Genomic DNA, 15,055 nt, shown 5'->3' with positions numbered 1-15,055 from the left:
ATCTTACGCAGGGGTTAGATTCTAATGTCAGCGCGTAAGGCGAAAATCACGTATAGTCAAAATTACCCTTGAAAATCCCTTAAATCGCCCATAAAGTACAGTATACTGTACATGGTTTTCTGTCTACAACCCTGTACAGTAATATGTATAAATGTGTAATGTACAGTATATAATAAAGAGTACATATGCAAAACATAATTTTACAGTGCTGTACACACTCCGATGATTAGTCTTCCTCTTTCCCTGACAACACTATTGCGGTGTCGTCAGGGCTTGATGTCGATCCAGGAGACCGCGGTGACGGAGAGCTTGGGCAACGGAGAGCGAGTCGTAGACGAAGTGGTTGGCTCCGGTTCAGCTCGAGAAGTTGATTGCATGGGCTCGTCTGCTGCTGGTTGTTTTTCCTTGAAAACCACGGTGATCGGCAACTGTTGCTGTTGTCTCTTGAGCTCCTCAAACCTTTCTTGGTACGGTCTCAAATTGTCCGTAATACGACATGTGATTTTGAGGCTTCGTTCCATAGAGGGATCGCATTCACAAATTAAATCATTCAGGTGTTTCACTGCTTAGAACACGTCAGCAAATTGATGAAGATTCCAATTTGCTGGCTCTTCCTGTTCTTCGTCATCATCTTCGTCTTCTGTAGACCGTTTAATCAGTTCCTCTAACTCTTTGTTAGTCAATGTTTCTCTATGGCTCTCAATTAATTCTTCAATTTCTTCCTCAAGGATGTCAACGAAGCCATCACCACCCACTTGCCTGGCCACCTGAACAATGCGTTTCACTTCTTTGTCAATGGTCGGGAAACCCTTAAAATCATTCACACATTCTTTCCATCGGTTTCGCCACGTGCATTGACTGTTTCAGGCTTGATTGCATCCATTGCCTGTTTAATGTGAGTGATGCAATCGGCAATGTTGAAGGACTTCCAGCACTCCATCACATGAAGACTGGGATCAGCATCCATAGCGCTACGTATCCGTGAGAACGTAAGCCTCGTGTACGTGGCCTTGAAACAGCGAATCACGCCTTGGTCGAGAGGATGGAGGTGGTATGGGGGGGAGAAAGACGACGTCAGCGTCGTTATGCGCAAACCGGAGTGCCGCAGGGTGGCCAGGAGCATTATCTACAATCAGGAACACTTTAAAGTCCAGTCCTTTCTCTTCGCGGTACTGCTTGACCTCCGGAATGAAACACGTGTAGAACGAATCCAGAAAGAATGCTGCCCTCACCCAAGCCGCCTTTTTATTTGATTGCCAGAACACAGGCAGATTTTTGTTTTTGCCTTTTAGGGCACGGGGTTTTCCAGCCCTGTAGAGCAAGCCCGGCTTTATTAAATGCCCAGCTGCATTGCCACAAAACAACACAGTCACACGGTCTTGAGCTGCTTTGAAGCCAGGGGCTTGTCCTTCTGATTTCGAAGTGTAAGAGCGGTTGGGCGTTTTTTCCAGAAGAGTCCAGTCTCGTCTGCATTAAAAACTTGTTCCGGAAGAGAGCCCTTTGCTTCTGTGATATTCTTTAATTGTTCGGGGGAGGCTTTTGCTGCCTCTTCATTGGCAGATGCAGCTTCGCCAGGAGTTTCACCAGTTGTCTGCACGTTTTTGAGGTTGAAGTGGCTTGTGTTTAGGGGCCTGTGACGTTATTGACATAATCTGGGACCGTATAGATCATCATTGCAACCAAGCTCCTGGAGTGGCACCAAATCTTATATAAAGGGGGTCAAATAAGGTGTCTCAGACGAGGTTATGGTTTGCTGGTTAGGATTATGCTGTCTATCTGTGTGCATCATTTTTGTAGTTAAAGTTATGAATATTGGCTCTCTACTGTCTGTATTCCAAACCTGTGCTCTGCTTCTGGGAGACACCCCAGCCAAGTTGGTGTCGGCTCTGCCCAGCCTGCTGGATGGCCCATTCAGGACCATCAGCGATACAAGTGACCCACTGACAGAAGGCAGACACGCCTGGGGACTCAGCCAGGCAGGCAGGGACCTGCCTATGGACAGGACTCTGAGGTGTTTCCAGGCCATGGGATGGGCAGTCCTTGGGACACAGAAAGCAGAGACCACATGGCAAGAGACTGTAAAACGCTGCTGCAGCTCCTCCAGCTGGTCTTCAGTCCTGCTTCCGACCTCTGGAGGGACTTTGCTGCACTGAAGCTTTGACCCAAGGACTGAAAGACCCACCCCAGCTGGGGATGTTCTCCAGAGACTGGATTTGAACCTGCCGTTTATTCCATCCCTGCTACAAGCCTGAACCAAGAACTTGGCCATGACTGTGTGTCATTGATTCCATTTCTCCAATTCTAGCTCTCGTCTCTATCTTTTTCCTTTTATGAATAAACCTTTAGATTTTAGATTCTAAAGGGTTGGCCACAGCGTGATTTGTGGGTAAGATCCGATTTGTATATTGACCTGGGTCTGGGGCTTGGTCCTTTGGGATCGAGAGAACCTTTATTCTTTTACTGGGGGACTGGTTTTCAGAACCATTCATCCCCATAATGAGGGGCACTGGTGGGGATACTGGGAAACCGGAGTGTCTGAGGGAATTGCTTGGGTGACTTGTGGTTAGCCGATGGGGTGAGACCAAAGTCTGCTCTGTCTGGCTGGTTTGGTTTGCCTTAGAGGTGGAAAACCCCAGCCCGGGGCTGTAACTGCCCTGCGTGAAGCACTTTGTCCTGACCTGGCGCTCTCAGTTGGGTCCTGCCAGGGCCATGTTGTACAAGAAATACGTATCTTTAAACACAAGACTCACACTCAGCGTGGCGAGATGCTCACGCTGTGAGAGGCGTGCGGGAACTGAGGGAACAGCAGATTCACGTCTCCCATCTCACGCTCGCTCCGGGGCATACGCTCATCGAGTGGAATGGTGGGTGGAATCGCCCGCACTGTTTATCTTGTTCTTTTTCTTTGCTGAGCGCGTATAGTTAAATGCGTGTAAGTTACATGCGCGTACGATGCGACTCCACTGTATTGGCTCTGGCCTGTCTGCAGCTCACACTTGTGCTCTGCTTCTGGGGGACACCCCAGACAGCTTGGCGTCAGCACTGCCTAGCCTGCCTAAGGCCCGTTAGGGACCATCAGCGACACACCTGACCCACTGCAAGAAGGCAGACACGCCGTGCGGCTCAGCCAGGCAGGCGGGGACCTGCCTTGGACAGGACTCTGAGGCCTCCAAGCCAGGTGCTGGGTAGCTCGTGTTTGGGACAAAGGAAGCAGAGACTCTTAGTCGTGTCCCGTCAGAGGCTGCTTCGTTATGGGACCCTGGGGCTGGATCCGTGCCTGGCTCCAGAGCTGAGGGCCCTGCCGCCTGGTCTGGATCAAAACGCTGGGAGATCGGGGCCCTGGGTCGAGGGTCAGATTCTCCTCCCTCTGGGACGTTCAGGGGATGTTGGACACTTGGGGGCACCGTGGGATCACTGGGATCCAGGATGGAGCCGGCGCTGGCCTGTGCCATTCAATAAACCCTTCAGGGTGGGGCTGCCCAGCGGGCCCCACCGGGGGCTGTAGGAGCCAGGGCCTGGGTGCAGGGGTGAGACCCGGCTACATACACCAAGGCGGTGGGCGCGGTTCCCCGCACTCTGCACTGGGCGCTCGTGGCCAGCCATGGCCTTGGCATCCTTTCCAGTCTCCTCTAGGCCCCTCCAGCAGTGCCGGTGTGTCCCGGCTCCCGGCAGGGCAGGCGCCCCTGGGTCTTCTCGGCTGGGGCGTCGCTGCCCGTCCGTCAGCGCCCTTGGCACGAACGCCGCTGGGAGCCGTTTGCACTGTGACGGGCGTTTCCCAATGGGGCACTTACAGCCCAGGTTACGGTGTGTCTAGCACGGGGGGCCTGGGTTCCTCCAGCCCTCTGCCAAGGGGAGCCCCGGCCCAGATTCCCCGCAGCCCGCCTGACAACACCCCCTGGAGCCGCCGTTCCCGCCGGAGCCAGTCACCTCCCTTCAGGTAGGTGAGGAGTCCCGGCGCCAGGAAGATCAGCCCCAGCACGAAGCTCCCGACCCCCGTCAGCATCGGGCTCCTGCCAGAGTCAGGCTGCGCTGCTGGGAAAACAGGAGCCTTGGGGGGTTCGGTCTCAGCCCGGCCTCCCGTTCCCCTTCTCACGTCCCAGCTCTCTGCCCCGGGGCGGGGCGGGACTCTGACCCAGGCCCATCCCCCCAGGGGTGCCCCTGCGGGCTCAGGGGTGGCCCCACACCCAGAGGCTCTTACCCCACGCTGCCCATCACCCCAGGGATTGGGCACCCCCAGCCCAGGGGCCAGTGAGCATCAGGGCAGGGCAGAGTCAGCAGTTGCCAGGCAGAGCTGGGCTCAGCTGCCCCCTTCCCAGGGAGTGGGGGGACCCAGGTCCCCGCAGCAGCAGATGGAGCAGAATGCGCCAAAGCCCCTCTGCCCCGGGAGTGTGGGGGTAAATTTAACCTTTTTGGCCACCCGACCCCCACAAGAGTCACCTTCCAGCCCCGGGGCTCAGAGCTCCTTGCGGGGCTGGTCATTGTCCCATTGCACAAGAGGGGCAGCAGGTTGGGGGGCTGTGGGAGGCCCCTCTGAGGAGAGGGGGGCGACACCCCAGAGCGCTGGCCCAGCCTGTCGCTGATGCCGCAGCCCTCGGGGATCCTGCAGGGCCTCTGACCTGCAGAGAAAGGAGCGAGGCCCCGGTGGTGGGGGCTGGCTCGAGGGGCAGCGACTTGGGGGGTCCCGCCGCCGTCCCTGGAGGTGGGGCGGAGCAGGAACAACACGGGGTGCAGCTCTGAGCATCGTTTACTAGCACGTTACAGACATTCACAGGGGCAACCTCCGGCGGGGTCACTGCGCTTCTGCACGGGAGTCTGTCACGGGACTTGGGGGGTGCTGAGGGGGTCAGGTTCCCCTCCCCGGGGGAGCTGGCACCTGGGATTTGTGTTATAACCGATGGCCCAGATCACACAGCTCCCCCCACAGAGACCCCCGGCGCAGGGCTCCCCGGCTGCCAGCCCCCGGGTAGGGACTCAGTGAAGCACTGGGCCTGGCATGGAGAGGGGCCTACACAGGGGGGCCGGGGCAAGTTCAGTGGAGGATCCTGGCTCCAAGCTCCCAGCACTACCCACTAGACCCAGAGCTGGGGAGAGAACCCAGGAGTCCTGCCTCCCAGCCCCCCTGCTCTAACCCACCAGCCCCCACTCCCCTCCCAGAGCTGGGGAGAGAACCCAGGAGTCCTGGCTCCCAGCCCCCTGCTCTAACCCACCAGCCCCCACTCCCCTCCCAGAGCCGGGGACAGAACCCAGGAGTCCTGCCTCCCAACCCCCCTGCTCTAACCACCAGACCCCACTCCCCTCCCAGAGCTGGGGAGAGAACCCAGGAGTCCTGGCCCCCAGCCCCCCCCGCTCTAACCCACCAGCCCCCACTCCCCTCCCAGAGCCGGGGACAGAACCCAGGGGTCCCGGCTCCCAGCCCCCCTGCTCTAACCCACCAGACCCCACTCCCCTCCCAGAGCTGGGGACAGAACCCAGGAGTCCTGGCTCCCAGCCCCCCTGCTCTAACCCACCCACTTGCAGCCCCTCCCTGAGGGCTTTGCCGAGTGACACAGGGCAGCGCTGGCCCCAGTGAGTGCAGTGGCCCTTGGGGACCCTGGATCCCAGCCCCCACAGCCTTCCCCTCCACCATGTGCAATGGTCACAGAACAACCTGGGGAGTAGAGACCCCCCCCCAGCCCCTGGCATATCCCCCTGCACCCAAAGGGTCAATCTCCCAGCGCCCCCCCCGCCCCGATCCAGACCCGTCCTCAGGGCCCTCAGCTCTGGAGCCAGGCACCAGGTCCACCAGATCCAGCCCCAAGGTCCATGTCCCCAGGAGACGGGCCAATGCCCACACCTGGGCCGGTGCCGCCCCCAGGCCCTGGACTCCCCTGGTCTAACGTCCTGGTAGCCCCTGGAAGGAGAGAGCAGAGGGGATGGGTTAGGGGGTGTAAAGGCCCCACCCCCACCCCAGAGAGGGAGAGGACTCACCTGCGTCTGCTCCGCCACAGCACCACGGCCACGGCGGCTACGGCCAGAGCCCCCAGGGTGATGCCCACGACCAGGCCGGGGCCCAGCGCCTGCTGTGCCCTGTAAAACAGGGGGTGCCATGCTGGGAACGGGGACAGGAGTATGGGCCCTGGTCCCTCCGCCTCTCCCACAGTGCCCCCTGTACCTCCCACCCCCAACCCACTGCCCTCAGCCCCCCACCCCAGCCCTGTTCGCTCAGCCTCCCACGCAGTCCCCACTGCACCCTTCACCCCGACCCACTGCCCTCAGCCCCCCACCCTGTTCCATCAGCCTCCCCTGTAATCCCCCCCGCTCCCCCCACCCCAACCCACTGCCCTCAGCCCCCCACCCTGTTCCATCAGCCTCCCCTGTAATCCCCCCTGCTCCCCCCACCCCAACCCACTGCCCTCAGCCCCCCACCCTGTTCCATCAGCCTCCCCTGTAATCCCCTGTGATCCCCCCCAACGCACTGCCCTCAGCCCCCCACCCTGTTCCATCAGCCTCCCCTGTAATCCCCCGTGATCCCCCCCAACGCACTGCCCTCAGCCCCCCACCCTGTTCCATCAGCCTCCCCTGTAATCCCCCCCAACGCACTGCCCTCAGCCCTGCTCTACACCAGCCCTGTTCTCTCATCTGCCTCTGCTGCCCCCCCCCCACTGCTCACCCCCACTCCCACCTCCTCTGGCTCCCCGCGTGCCAGTCCTGCTCCCTTATGTCCAACCCCTCCAGACCCCTGCCTCTGTCCCCAGTGTCCCCAGCCCTGCCCCATTGTCTCCCCCTGCCCCACTCCACACAGCTCCTCCATCCCGTCCCATTCATTCTCCCCTCAGCCCCCACCCTGCTCTTCCTGTTTCAGTCCTGTCCCATCCCCCTCAGCTCCTCCATCCTGCTCCCCCTGGTCCATCCCCACAACCCTCACTCACCCCTCTGCCTCCCTGCGCCCCAATCCCGCTGCCTGGACCCACCCCCGTCCCACTCAGGACGTGCAGGAAAAGCCCCAGAGAACACGACCGCACCCCCACCCCGCAGGACGTGCCCCTACCCCAGGGGATCAGCAGGCTCTGGCCCCCCAGGCTGCTGTGCTCCACCCGGCAGGCGTAGCTGTGCCCGTCGCCCGGCTCCACGGCCAGGGAGCTGCGCAGCTGGTAGGTGAGGTCCGCGTTGGGCAGGATCCCGCTGGAGCTCAGCCGCCCGCCCGGCGCCACCTCCTCCCCGTCCTGCAGCCAGGCCACGCGGACGGGCCGGGGGTAGAAACCGGTGACCCGGCAAACCAGCAGTAACGGCGCGGGGGTCCCGGCTGGGGGAGGCGCTCGGGCAAACACCACGGCGACCGGCCGCTCTGAGACAGGGGGAGAGAGACGGGGCGGGGGAGAGGGACAATTCAGTTACAATTTGTGATGGAACCCCCTTCACTTCCTGTCCTAAACTGCTGTAGCTGCATCCGTATGCCAGGCAAGAGATCCCTGTAGAAACAAGCCCAGCGTCTCACCCCAGAGGCAGCTGCAATTCTGCGCCCGGTGAGAGATCCCTGTGTATGCAGCCCCTGCACACCAGCCAGCCTGAACGACATCAGAGCAATGGGGAACGGATCCCCATGCGGGGCTGTGGGCAGGGAGGTGCTGGACGGATTTCGGGAGCCTGGGGCCCAGCCTCACCTTGCCTCTCCAGAGACTCTCTCCCGTGCTGGACCAAGCTCTTGATCCCATGGACACCCGTTGTTCTCAGGAGAGACTGAAGCATGGCGGTCGTGCCCCTGTCCTGGCTGAGAAGGTCCCGGGTGTAGAGCGCCAGCTTGTCCCCCTGCCGAGCGAGCCAGGTGCCTGCGCCCGCATCGAAGCTGATGAAGTCCTCGCCGTTCATCCCGGCGTCACAGAACTGAGTCGAGGAGCCGTTGGGGTGGAGCTCGCAGCCAGGGGAGAACTGGGCAACAAAGGGGTCTGGAGCAGGGAAGGCAGGGGGACGAGGAGGGGCGCCCGGAGGGTCACCGGGGGCAGGGTAGGGGGCAGAAATAGAGATGGGGGAAGACATAATGTCAGGTGCCATGAGGACGCTGGGCCACACGACGCGGCGGGACCGTGGGGCGGCCCTGGCTGGAGTTCAGGGCACGTTGCAGTTTCTGTGTAAAGCTCATTTTTCACGTGCAGTCAGAGCTGGGTCTGTCCCATGCCCCGGGGCAGCGCGGGTTGTGGGGGGAGGCACTATCTTAGCTCTGCATTTCCTGCTCGTGGGCTGGGTGTTTCGTGGTTCGCAGAGGTGTCAGTTTTCAACGTTCAGGGAGGACAGGTGGCCCCGTGAGCAGCCGACACGCTCCTTCCACAAAGGCCTTTGGTAGGACACGTGGCCACGAGCCGGGACAGGGGCTGGGACACGGGGCCTTTCCCCTCTAGGGTGCGCAGGCTACAATCTGGCCCCAGAGCTGGGGGACTGGCTCAGTGGGGTGGAGAATGGGACACGGGGTGTTTCCCCTCTAGGGTGGGCAGGCAGGTGGAGCAGGTCGGAGTGTGGGGGCATGCACTCTTCCGGGGCCCCCCAATTGGCCAGGGCCCCTGGGCACGGGCCCCATTTGCCCATTGGCTAATCTGCCACTGGCCCCAGAGTGCGGGGACTGGCTAGCTCAGTGGTTCGAGAAAAGGCATACACGGCCTTTCCCCTTTAGGGGGTCCCCGCTCCAATCTGGCCCCAAGACAGGAGACTGGCTGGCTTGGGGGGTCAGGGAATGGCCAATCAAGTGGCATCATATTTGTCACCCTGTCAGGACCCACTCAGTCGCTGCTGTGAGTGTGTCAGTTCTCAGCTCCCTGCTGGGTTTGGGGAGCGACCCCCTCAGACCGCTCCATACTCACAGCCCTCTCCTGCATCCTTAACCGCTTTGTTCATCAGACGGATGAAGCTGGACAGGGAGCGATGGATCAGCAGCTCCAGGTCCTGCCACTGCTTCGGGGTCAGGCCCCGCTGGGCCCAGGGCTGCAGGAAGCGGATCTGGCAGGGGCTGCAGTCCTGCAGTCCTGGAGTGGGTCTCCAGCAGGGCCTTCAGCTGTATGTCCGCGGAGCTGGCGCTGGGGAAGACGATGGTTTGGAGCAGCCGGAGGGTGAGAGATGCTGGGGGGAGAGGCGGGGATGCTGGGGGTGGGGGGTGGGAAGGAAAGGGGAGGACGGAGCAGGGTGAGGAACAAGATGAATCAGTGTCAGTCTCCTGAACACCCCTCATCCCTGGCATCAGGTCTCTCCGTGCCGAACCCATCTCCCCCTGCACCCCACAAGCCCAGCCTGGTGCCGCCCCACTCTGACCCTACGATGACATCCCCTACCCCCCCGTAGCGAAAAGGTCCAGGTGGGGGGTCCCCACTTACCAGCCAGGGCCCCCAAGCCCAGGAGAGGAGCAGAGGCATAGCCTCCTGGCCGGGGACCTGAGCTGTGCCGGGGTCGGGGAGCAGGACGCGGGGCTGGGGTCACCCACATGTTCTCGGTTCTGCTCCGGGCCACACGGCTCGGCAAACTTCTGCATTTCTCTGGCTCTGCTCAGAGGCGCCCCCCCCCCCATCCCCAGCCCCGGGGCAGTCAGGGCAGGAGCAGAGGGGGGATCCCCCCCTTGCGCCAGGTTTCAGAACCAGGCCCTGTCCCAGGCTCATGTCAAGGACGTGAGAGCAGGAAGGGCGGGGGGTGTATTGCACGGACACCCCAGCACTGTACGGGGCCCAGCACCCCCTCCTGAGTCCCTGCCCCCCTCCGGAGCGGGCCGGAGACCCACCGGATCGGGGCTACGGCCCCAGCTCGGGAACAGGCGGTGGGAGGACCCATTGGGGGCCAGATCCCCGAGGGGTCTCACTCTTCCTCCAGGGGAAGCCCCATGGCTTCCCCACCCCCCGAGGCTGGACGTCTGGGCCTGCAGCCCCCCTGCTCCCCGCATGTGCCCCGAGCTCTGAAGCTCTCCCACCTCCCCAGTCCTGGGGAAATGCCGCTCGGCCCCCGCGGAGGGGCAGGGACGTGCAGATCTCTGGGGGGCGGTGGGGGCTAGGTGTCCCCATCCGGATCCGCCATTGTCTTCTCAAGAGCTCCGTTGATCTGGGGCCTAAGATCCGGAGAGCCAGGGACCACCCCCACCTGCGCCTTAGCCTGCCCCGAATGCAAACGGTCTCCCCCCCCGGAGACCCGGCCCCCGGCCGGCCCCTTCTCCCCACGCACACGGGGATGGGGAGGGCGTGGGGGGATCCCACCGGGCGCCCCCAGACCCCCTCCACCAGTAACACGGCCGTCGGCCTCGAGTGGCCGCAGCTGGCGTTGGCCCCCCCGTTGGCTGGGGGGACCCTGGGGCTCCCACGGGAGCGGGGGGGGGCACGGCAGCGCGCCCCGCCTCCCACTGTCTTGGCGATGCCCATGAGTCACGCCCCGCCCCCAACTGCGAACCCCACTGCGAACCCCACACCCCTCGAGACCCCAACGGGGGGGGTCAGGGAAGGGGGCGGCGCAGAAGGGAGGGGACCGGGAGAGAGAAGGGGGGAAGAGACGGGTGGGTGGAGGGAGGGCAGGACCCCCAGCCTCCCTCCCTGCTCGTTAGCCCCTCCCCTTGCCAATAGCCCCTCCCCTCTCATTAGCCCCTCCCTCCCCCTCCCAATAGCCCCTCCTCCCTTTCCAATAGCCCCTCCCTCTCCCTCCCCCTCCCCTTAGCCCTTCCCACTCCCTCCCCTCATCCGTTCTCCTTTCCTGGTTCTTCCCCCCCTTAAAGCCGGGCAGCCAATCAAGAAGCGTCGTCCTTTAATGCGTCACTAGTTGCCGGGCAGAGTCAGCCGAACAGGCGCGGGGAGGAGGGGGGGAGAGAAAAGGGCGGGAAATGGGCGGTGAGTCGGCGCGAGGCGCCAACTGTCACCTGAGGGGAGCATGGGGGAGGGGGAGTCCTCTCCCCCACACTCCCTCCCATCAGCCCCGCCCACTCCATGGCCCCTCCTCCCCCCTCCTCTCTCAGATCCCGCCTCCTCTCTTTCCCCTCCCTCCCCCTCAGGCCGGGCGACCAATCAGAAGGTATCATCGCATCTCTCGTCACTAGTTGCCAGGCAGAGCGCCCCTGAGCAGGGGAGCGGGGGGGAGCGCAGGGCCCTCCCCAGGGTTTATTGTAGGGTCGCCCAAAGGTAGAAAAGGCTCCAGTGACCCAGACTGTCCCATGAGGCTCCATGGCTGCGGCGTGGAGCAGCCAGCCCGGCCCCCGCGGGGGGAGTCAGCCCCGGGGAGCACAAACAGGATCTGGCCCAGGAGCTGACGAGAGCCGACCCGCTCGGGACCAGCCACCGCCATCTAGGGACACGACCCCGGGGGGGACTCCACAGCCGCCCCGCCGGAGCGCGGCATTGCCGAAAGGGGACCTCCACAGGAACCAGGGCGCGCGCTCGACGGGAACGGAAAGGGCCAGCCCCAGCCCCAAGCTGCTCGCAAACTTTCAAAACGCCGGAAGGGCGGCTCCCGTTCGACGTGTGCCCCAAAGCAAGACCATAGGAAGAGGTCCCACACAGAGCCACCGCGGCTAGCTGACAAAGGGAAGGAAGCCGTGAGAGGCAAAAAGGCCTCCGTTAAAAGTGGACGTGAAATCCCAGGGAGGAGAACAGAAAGGAGCATAGACTCTGGCAAGTGAAGTGTAAAAGTATGATTAGGGAGGCCAAAACAGAATTTGAGGAGCAACTAGCCAAAGACTCAAAAACTAACAGCAAAAATTGTTTTAAGTAGGAAGCGAGGCAACCAATCAGTGAGGCCAATGGACAATCGAGGAGTTAAAGGAGCACTCAAGGACGACAAGGCCATTGCAGAAAAGCTAAATGAATCCTTTGCATCGGCCTGCACTGTGAGGGAGATCCCCACGCCTGAGCCATTCTTGTTAGGTGCCAAATCTGAGGAACTGTCCCAGATCGAGGTGTCATTAGAGGAGGTTTGGGAACAAAGTGATAAACTAAACAGCAATAAGTCACCAGCACCAGATGGTATCACCCAAGAGTTCTGTAGGAACTCAGATGTGAAGTTGCCGAACGACAAACTGTGGTATGGGTAGCCTATCGTTTAAATCCGCTTCTGTGCCAGATGGCTGGAGAATAGCTAACGTGACACCAATTTTTAAAAAGGCTCCAGAGGTGATCCTGGCAATTACAGGCCAGGAAACCTAACTTCAGTGCCAGGCAACCTAGCTGAAACTTTAGTCAAGAACAGAATTATCAGATGCCTAGATGAACACAAGTTGTTGTGTTTAAGCAGTTTTTGTAAGGGGAAATCATGGCTCACCAATCTACTAGAATTCTTTGAGGGGGTCAACAAGCATGTGGACAAGGGGGATCCAGTGGATATAACGCACTTGGACTTTCAGAAGGCCTTTGACAAGGTCTCTCACCAAAGGCTCTTAAGCAAAGTAAGCAGTCATGGGATAAGAGGGAAGGTCCTCTCATGGATCGGTAACTGGTTAAAAGACAGGAAACAACGGGTAGGAATAAACTGTCAGTTTTCAGAATGGAGAGAAGTAACTAGTGGTGTCCCCCAGGGGTCTGTACTGGGGCCAGGACCATTCAACATATTCATAAATGATCTGAAAAAAGGGGTAAACAGTGAGGTGGCAAAATTTGCAGACAATACAAAATTACTCAAGATAGTTATGTCCAAAGCAGACTGCAAAGAATTACAAAGAGATCTCTCAAAACTGGGTGACTGGGCAACAAACTGGCAGATGAAATTCAGCGTTGATAAATGCAAAGCAACGCACGTTGGAAAACATAATTCCAACCATGTATACAAAATGATGGGGTCTAAATTAGCTGTTACCACTCAGGAAGGAGATCTTGGAGTCATTGTGGAGAGTTCTCTGGAAACATCCATTCCACTTGCAGTGGCAGCCAAAAAAGCGAACAGAATGTTGGAAATCATTAAGAAAGGGATAGATAACAAAATAGAAAATATCATACTGCCTCTATATAATTCCATGGTACGCCCACGTCTTGAATACTGCGCAGATCTGGTCACCCCATCTCAAAAAAGATCTATTGGAATTGTAAATGGTACAGAAAAGGGCAACAAAAATGATTAGGGGTATGGAACGGCTTCCATATGAGGAGAGATTGAAAAGACTTTTCAACTTGGGAAAGAGGTGATGAAGCGGGGATATGATAGAGGTTTATAAAATCATGATGGGTGTGGAGAAAACAAATCAAGTGTTATTTAGTCCTTCTCATAACACAAGAACGAGGGGTCACCCAATGAAATGAATCGGCAGCAGGTTTAAGACAAACAAAAGGAAATATTTTCTCACACAACACACGGTTAACCTGTGGAACTCCTTGCCAGAGGATGTTGTGAAAGCCAAGACTATAACAGGGTTCAAAAAAGAACTAGATAAGTTCATGGAGGACGGGTCTATCAATGGCTATTAGCCAGGATGGGCAGGGACGCAACCCCATGATCTGGGTGTCCTTAGCCTCTGACTGTCAGAAGCTGGGAATGAGCGACAGGGGATGGATCACTTGGTGATTCTCTGTTCTGTTCATTCCCTCTGGGCACCTGGCACTGGCCACGGTCGGCAGACAGGATACTGGGCTAGATGGGTTTCAGAGTAGCAGCCGTGTTAGTCTGTATCGGTCTGACCCAATATGGCCGTTCTCATGTGTGCCAGGGCTGTGGTCACATGGCTTTGTTATTGTAGGGTTGCTCATGGGTGCCAGGGCTGCAGTCATTTAGGATTGTTATCGGTCACAGTTTAGCCCCCATGTAGGGGGCGGCTGTTCTATGGGGCGGGGACACCTGGTCACTGTTTGGGGAGACATCTCCGAATTGCTCTGTTCCTTTCCCCAGTTCAGCCCCAGAGCAGAAGCTGCTTTTTGCCCCAGATTCATCCCTTGGGGGTCGGGCTCTTCTCTAAACCCCATTGCTGGGGTCAGGGCAGGGTCTGGGCTTTGGGCCCTGTCCCCCACAGGGTCCCCTATTTCCTCCAGCCCAGAGCAAGTGAGCAGACGATTGCCCCCTGCAGCAGGGGGCACGGTCCCCTGGGGTGACCCCCACTGGGCCGTGTGAGGGAGGGAAGGGGGCCGGGCAGTGGCAGCTGCAGCCCCTGCACAGAGGAAAGGGCCGCAGGCTGATGGCGCAGGTGGCCAGTCCTGGACAAACCGTCGTGAACCTTAGGCGTTCGTTGTGCTCACAGGCAGGCGTCTCTGTCGCGCCGGGGGACGCTCTGTGACGTTGCCGAGGACGAGACCCGACTGATGGGAGCTCACGGGACCCTTTGAACCCATGGGAGCGTTTTAAAGGGCGGTGGGTTTCCCAGGGGGTCCCTAGGGAGAGGTGGAGGTCAACTCCCCTGGGGCAGCAAGAAGTCAGCCTGCCCCGCTTCGCAAGCAGGAGGGGACGGTGCTCTGCGGCTCGCCTGGCACACCAGGGCAGGCGCAGAGACCCAGACTGGCCAGGGGACGGAGACTCGCAGCCCACAGGGTCCGTGCGCTGGGCCTGGGAGCACAGAAAACCCCTGGGTGGGGTTCAAAGGACTGTTCCCGGCCAGGGCCTGGGCGGGAGCTGGGGCATCCTGGCCAAAAGCCACGTCCCACATCAGTCACTGTTTGCAGTTTCCTCGTGTGACCCCCCAGTCAGCGTGTGTGTGTGCGCGTGTGCATGGGCATGTGTGCGCGTGGGTGGGCGTGGGTGTGTGTGCACATGGGCATGCACCTCCCGCTCTGTGTCCAGTGCCCAGCGGCCTTGTCTTCCCTGGGACTGCACCCCTGGGCGGTAACTCGAGGTCAGGCCCCATCTCCCCTCTGTAAGGACAAGGCCGGCCGGACCCGCGTCCCCTCTCAGCCAGGGGAGCGGCCGGTCCCGTCGCGGCTGGTTTGTGTCCGGCCAGCGGCCTGTCCCGGGGCCGCACAGGGAGCGCTGAGCTCTCCGGGGCTCTCCCACGGCGGCTCTTTATTCGAAAACGCATTGTCCAAATGGCACCGGGACAGCTCGCCCAGAGTCCCTGGCATGACTGACGCTGCCTGAGTGTGCCGAGAGCCTGAGCCCATTGCTGGGGCTGGGGGGCGGGGGGAGCTCAGCCTGTCGCTGCCCCCCCCCCGGAGTGTGA

The 15,055-nt window shown here is 60.2% G+C and overlaps 1 protein-coding gene across 1 annotated transcript in view; it reads right to left on the bottom strand.

Annotated features, from left to right (window-relative positions):
• Window positions 1-266: 266 nt before the first annotated feature.
• The window catches only part of LOC119567482, a 28,581-nt gene continuing 13,792 nt past the window's right edge, over window positions 267-15,055 (bottom strand). Inside the window, 10 exon segments of the mRNA XM_043527625.1 lie at window positions 267-562; window positions 5,752-5,852; window positions 5,854-5,890; window positions 5,968-5,996; window positions 5,998-6,037; window positions 6,040-6,066; window positions 7,028-7,324; window positions 7,641-7,922; window positions 8,829-8,985; window positions 8,987-9,101. Coding sequence (XP_043383560.1) covers window positions 267-562; window positions 5,752-5,852; window positions 5,854-5,890; window positions 5,968-5,996; window positions 5,998-6,037; window positions 6,040-6,066; window positions 7,028-7,324; window positions 7,641-7,922; window positions 8,829-8,985; window positions 8,987-9,101 — 1,381 coding nt within the window.

This window comes from Chelonia mydas, chromosome 14, assembly GCF_015237465.2.
Source record: "Chelonia mydas isolate rCheMyd1 chromosome 14, rCheMyd1.pri.v2, whole genome shotgun sequence".
NCBI lineage: Eukaryota > Metazoa > Chordata > Testudines > Cheloniidae > Chelonia > Chelonia mydas.
Note: the sequence above shows the minus strand (reverse complement) of the source record. Positions and strands in the feature narration are given on the sequence as shown.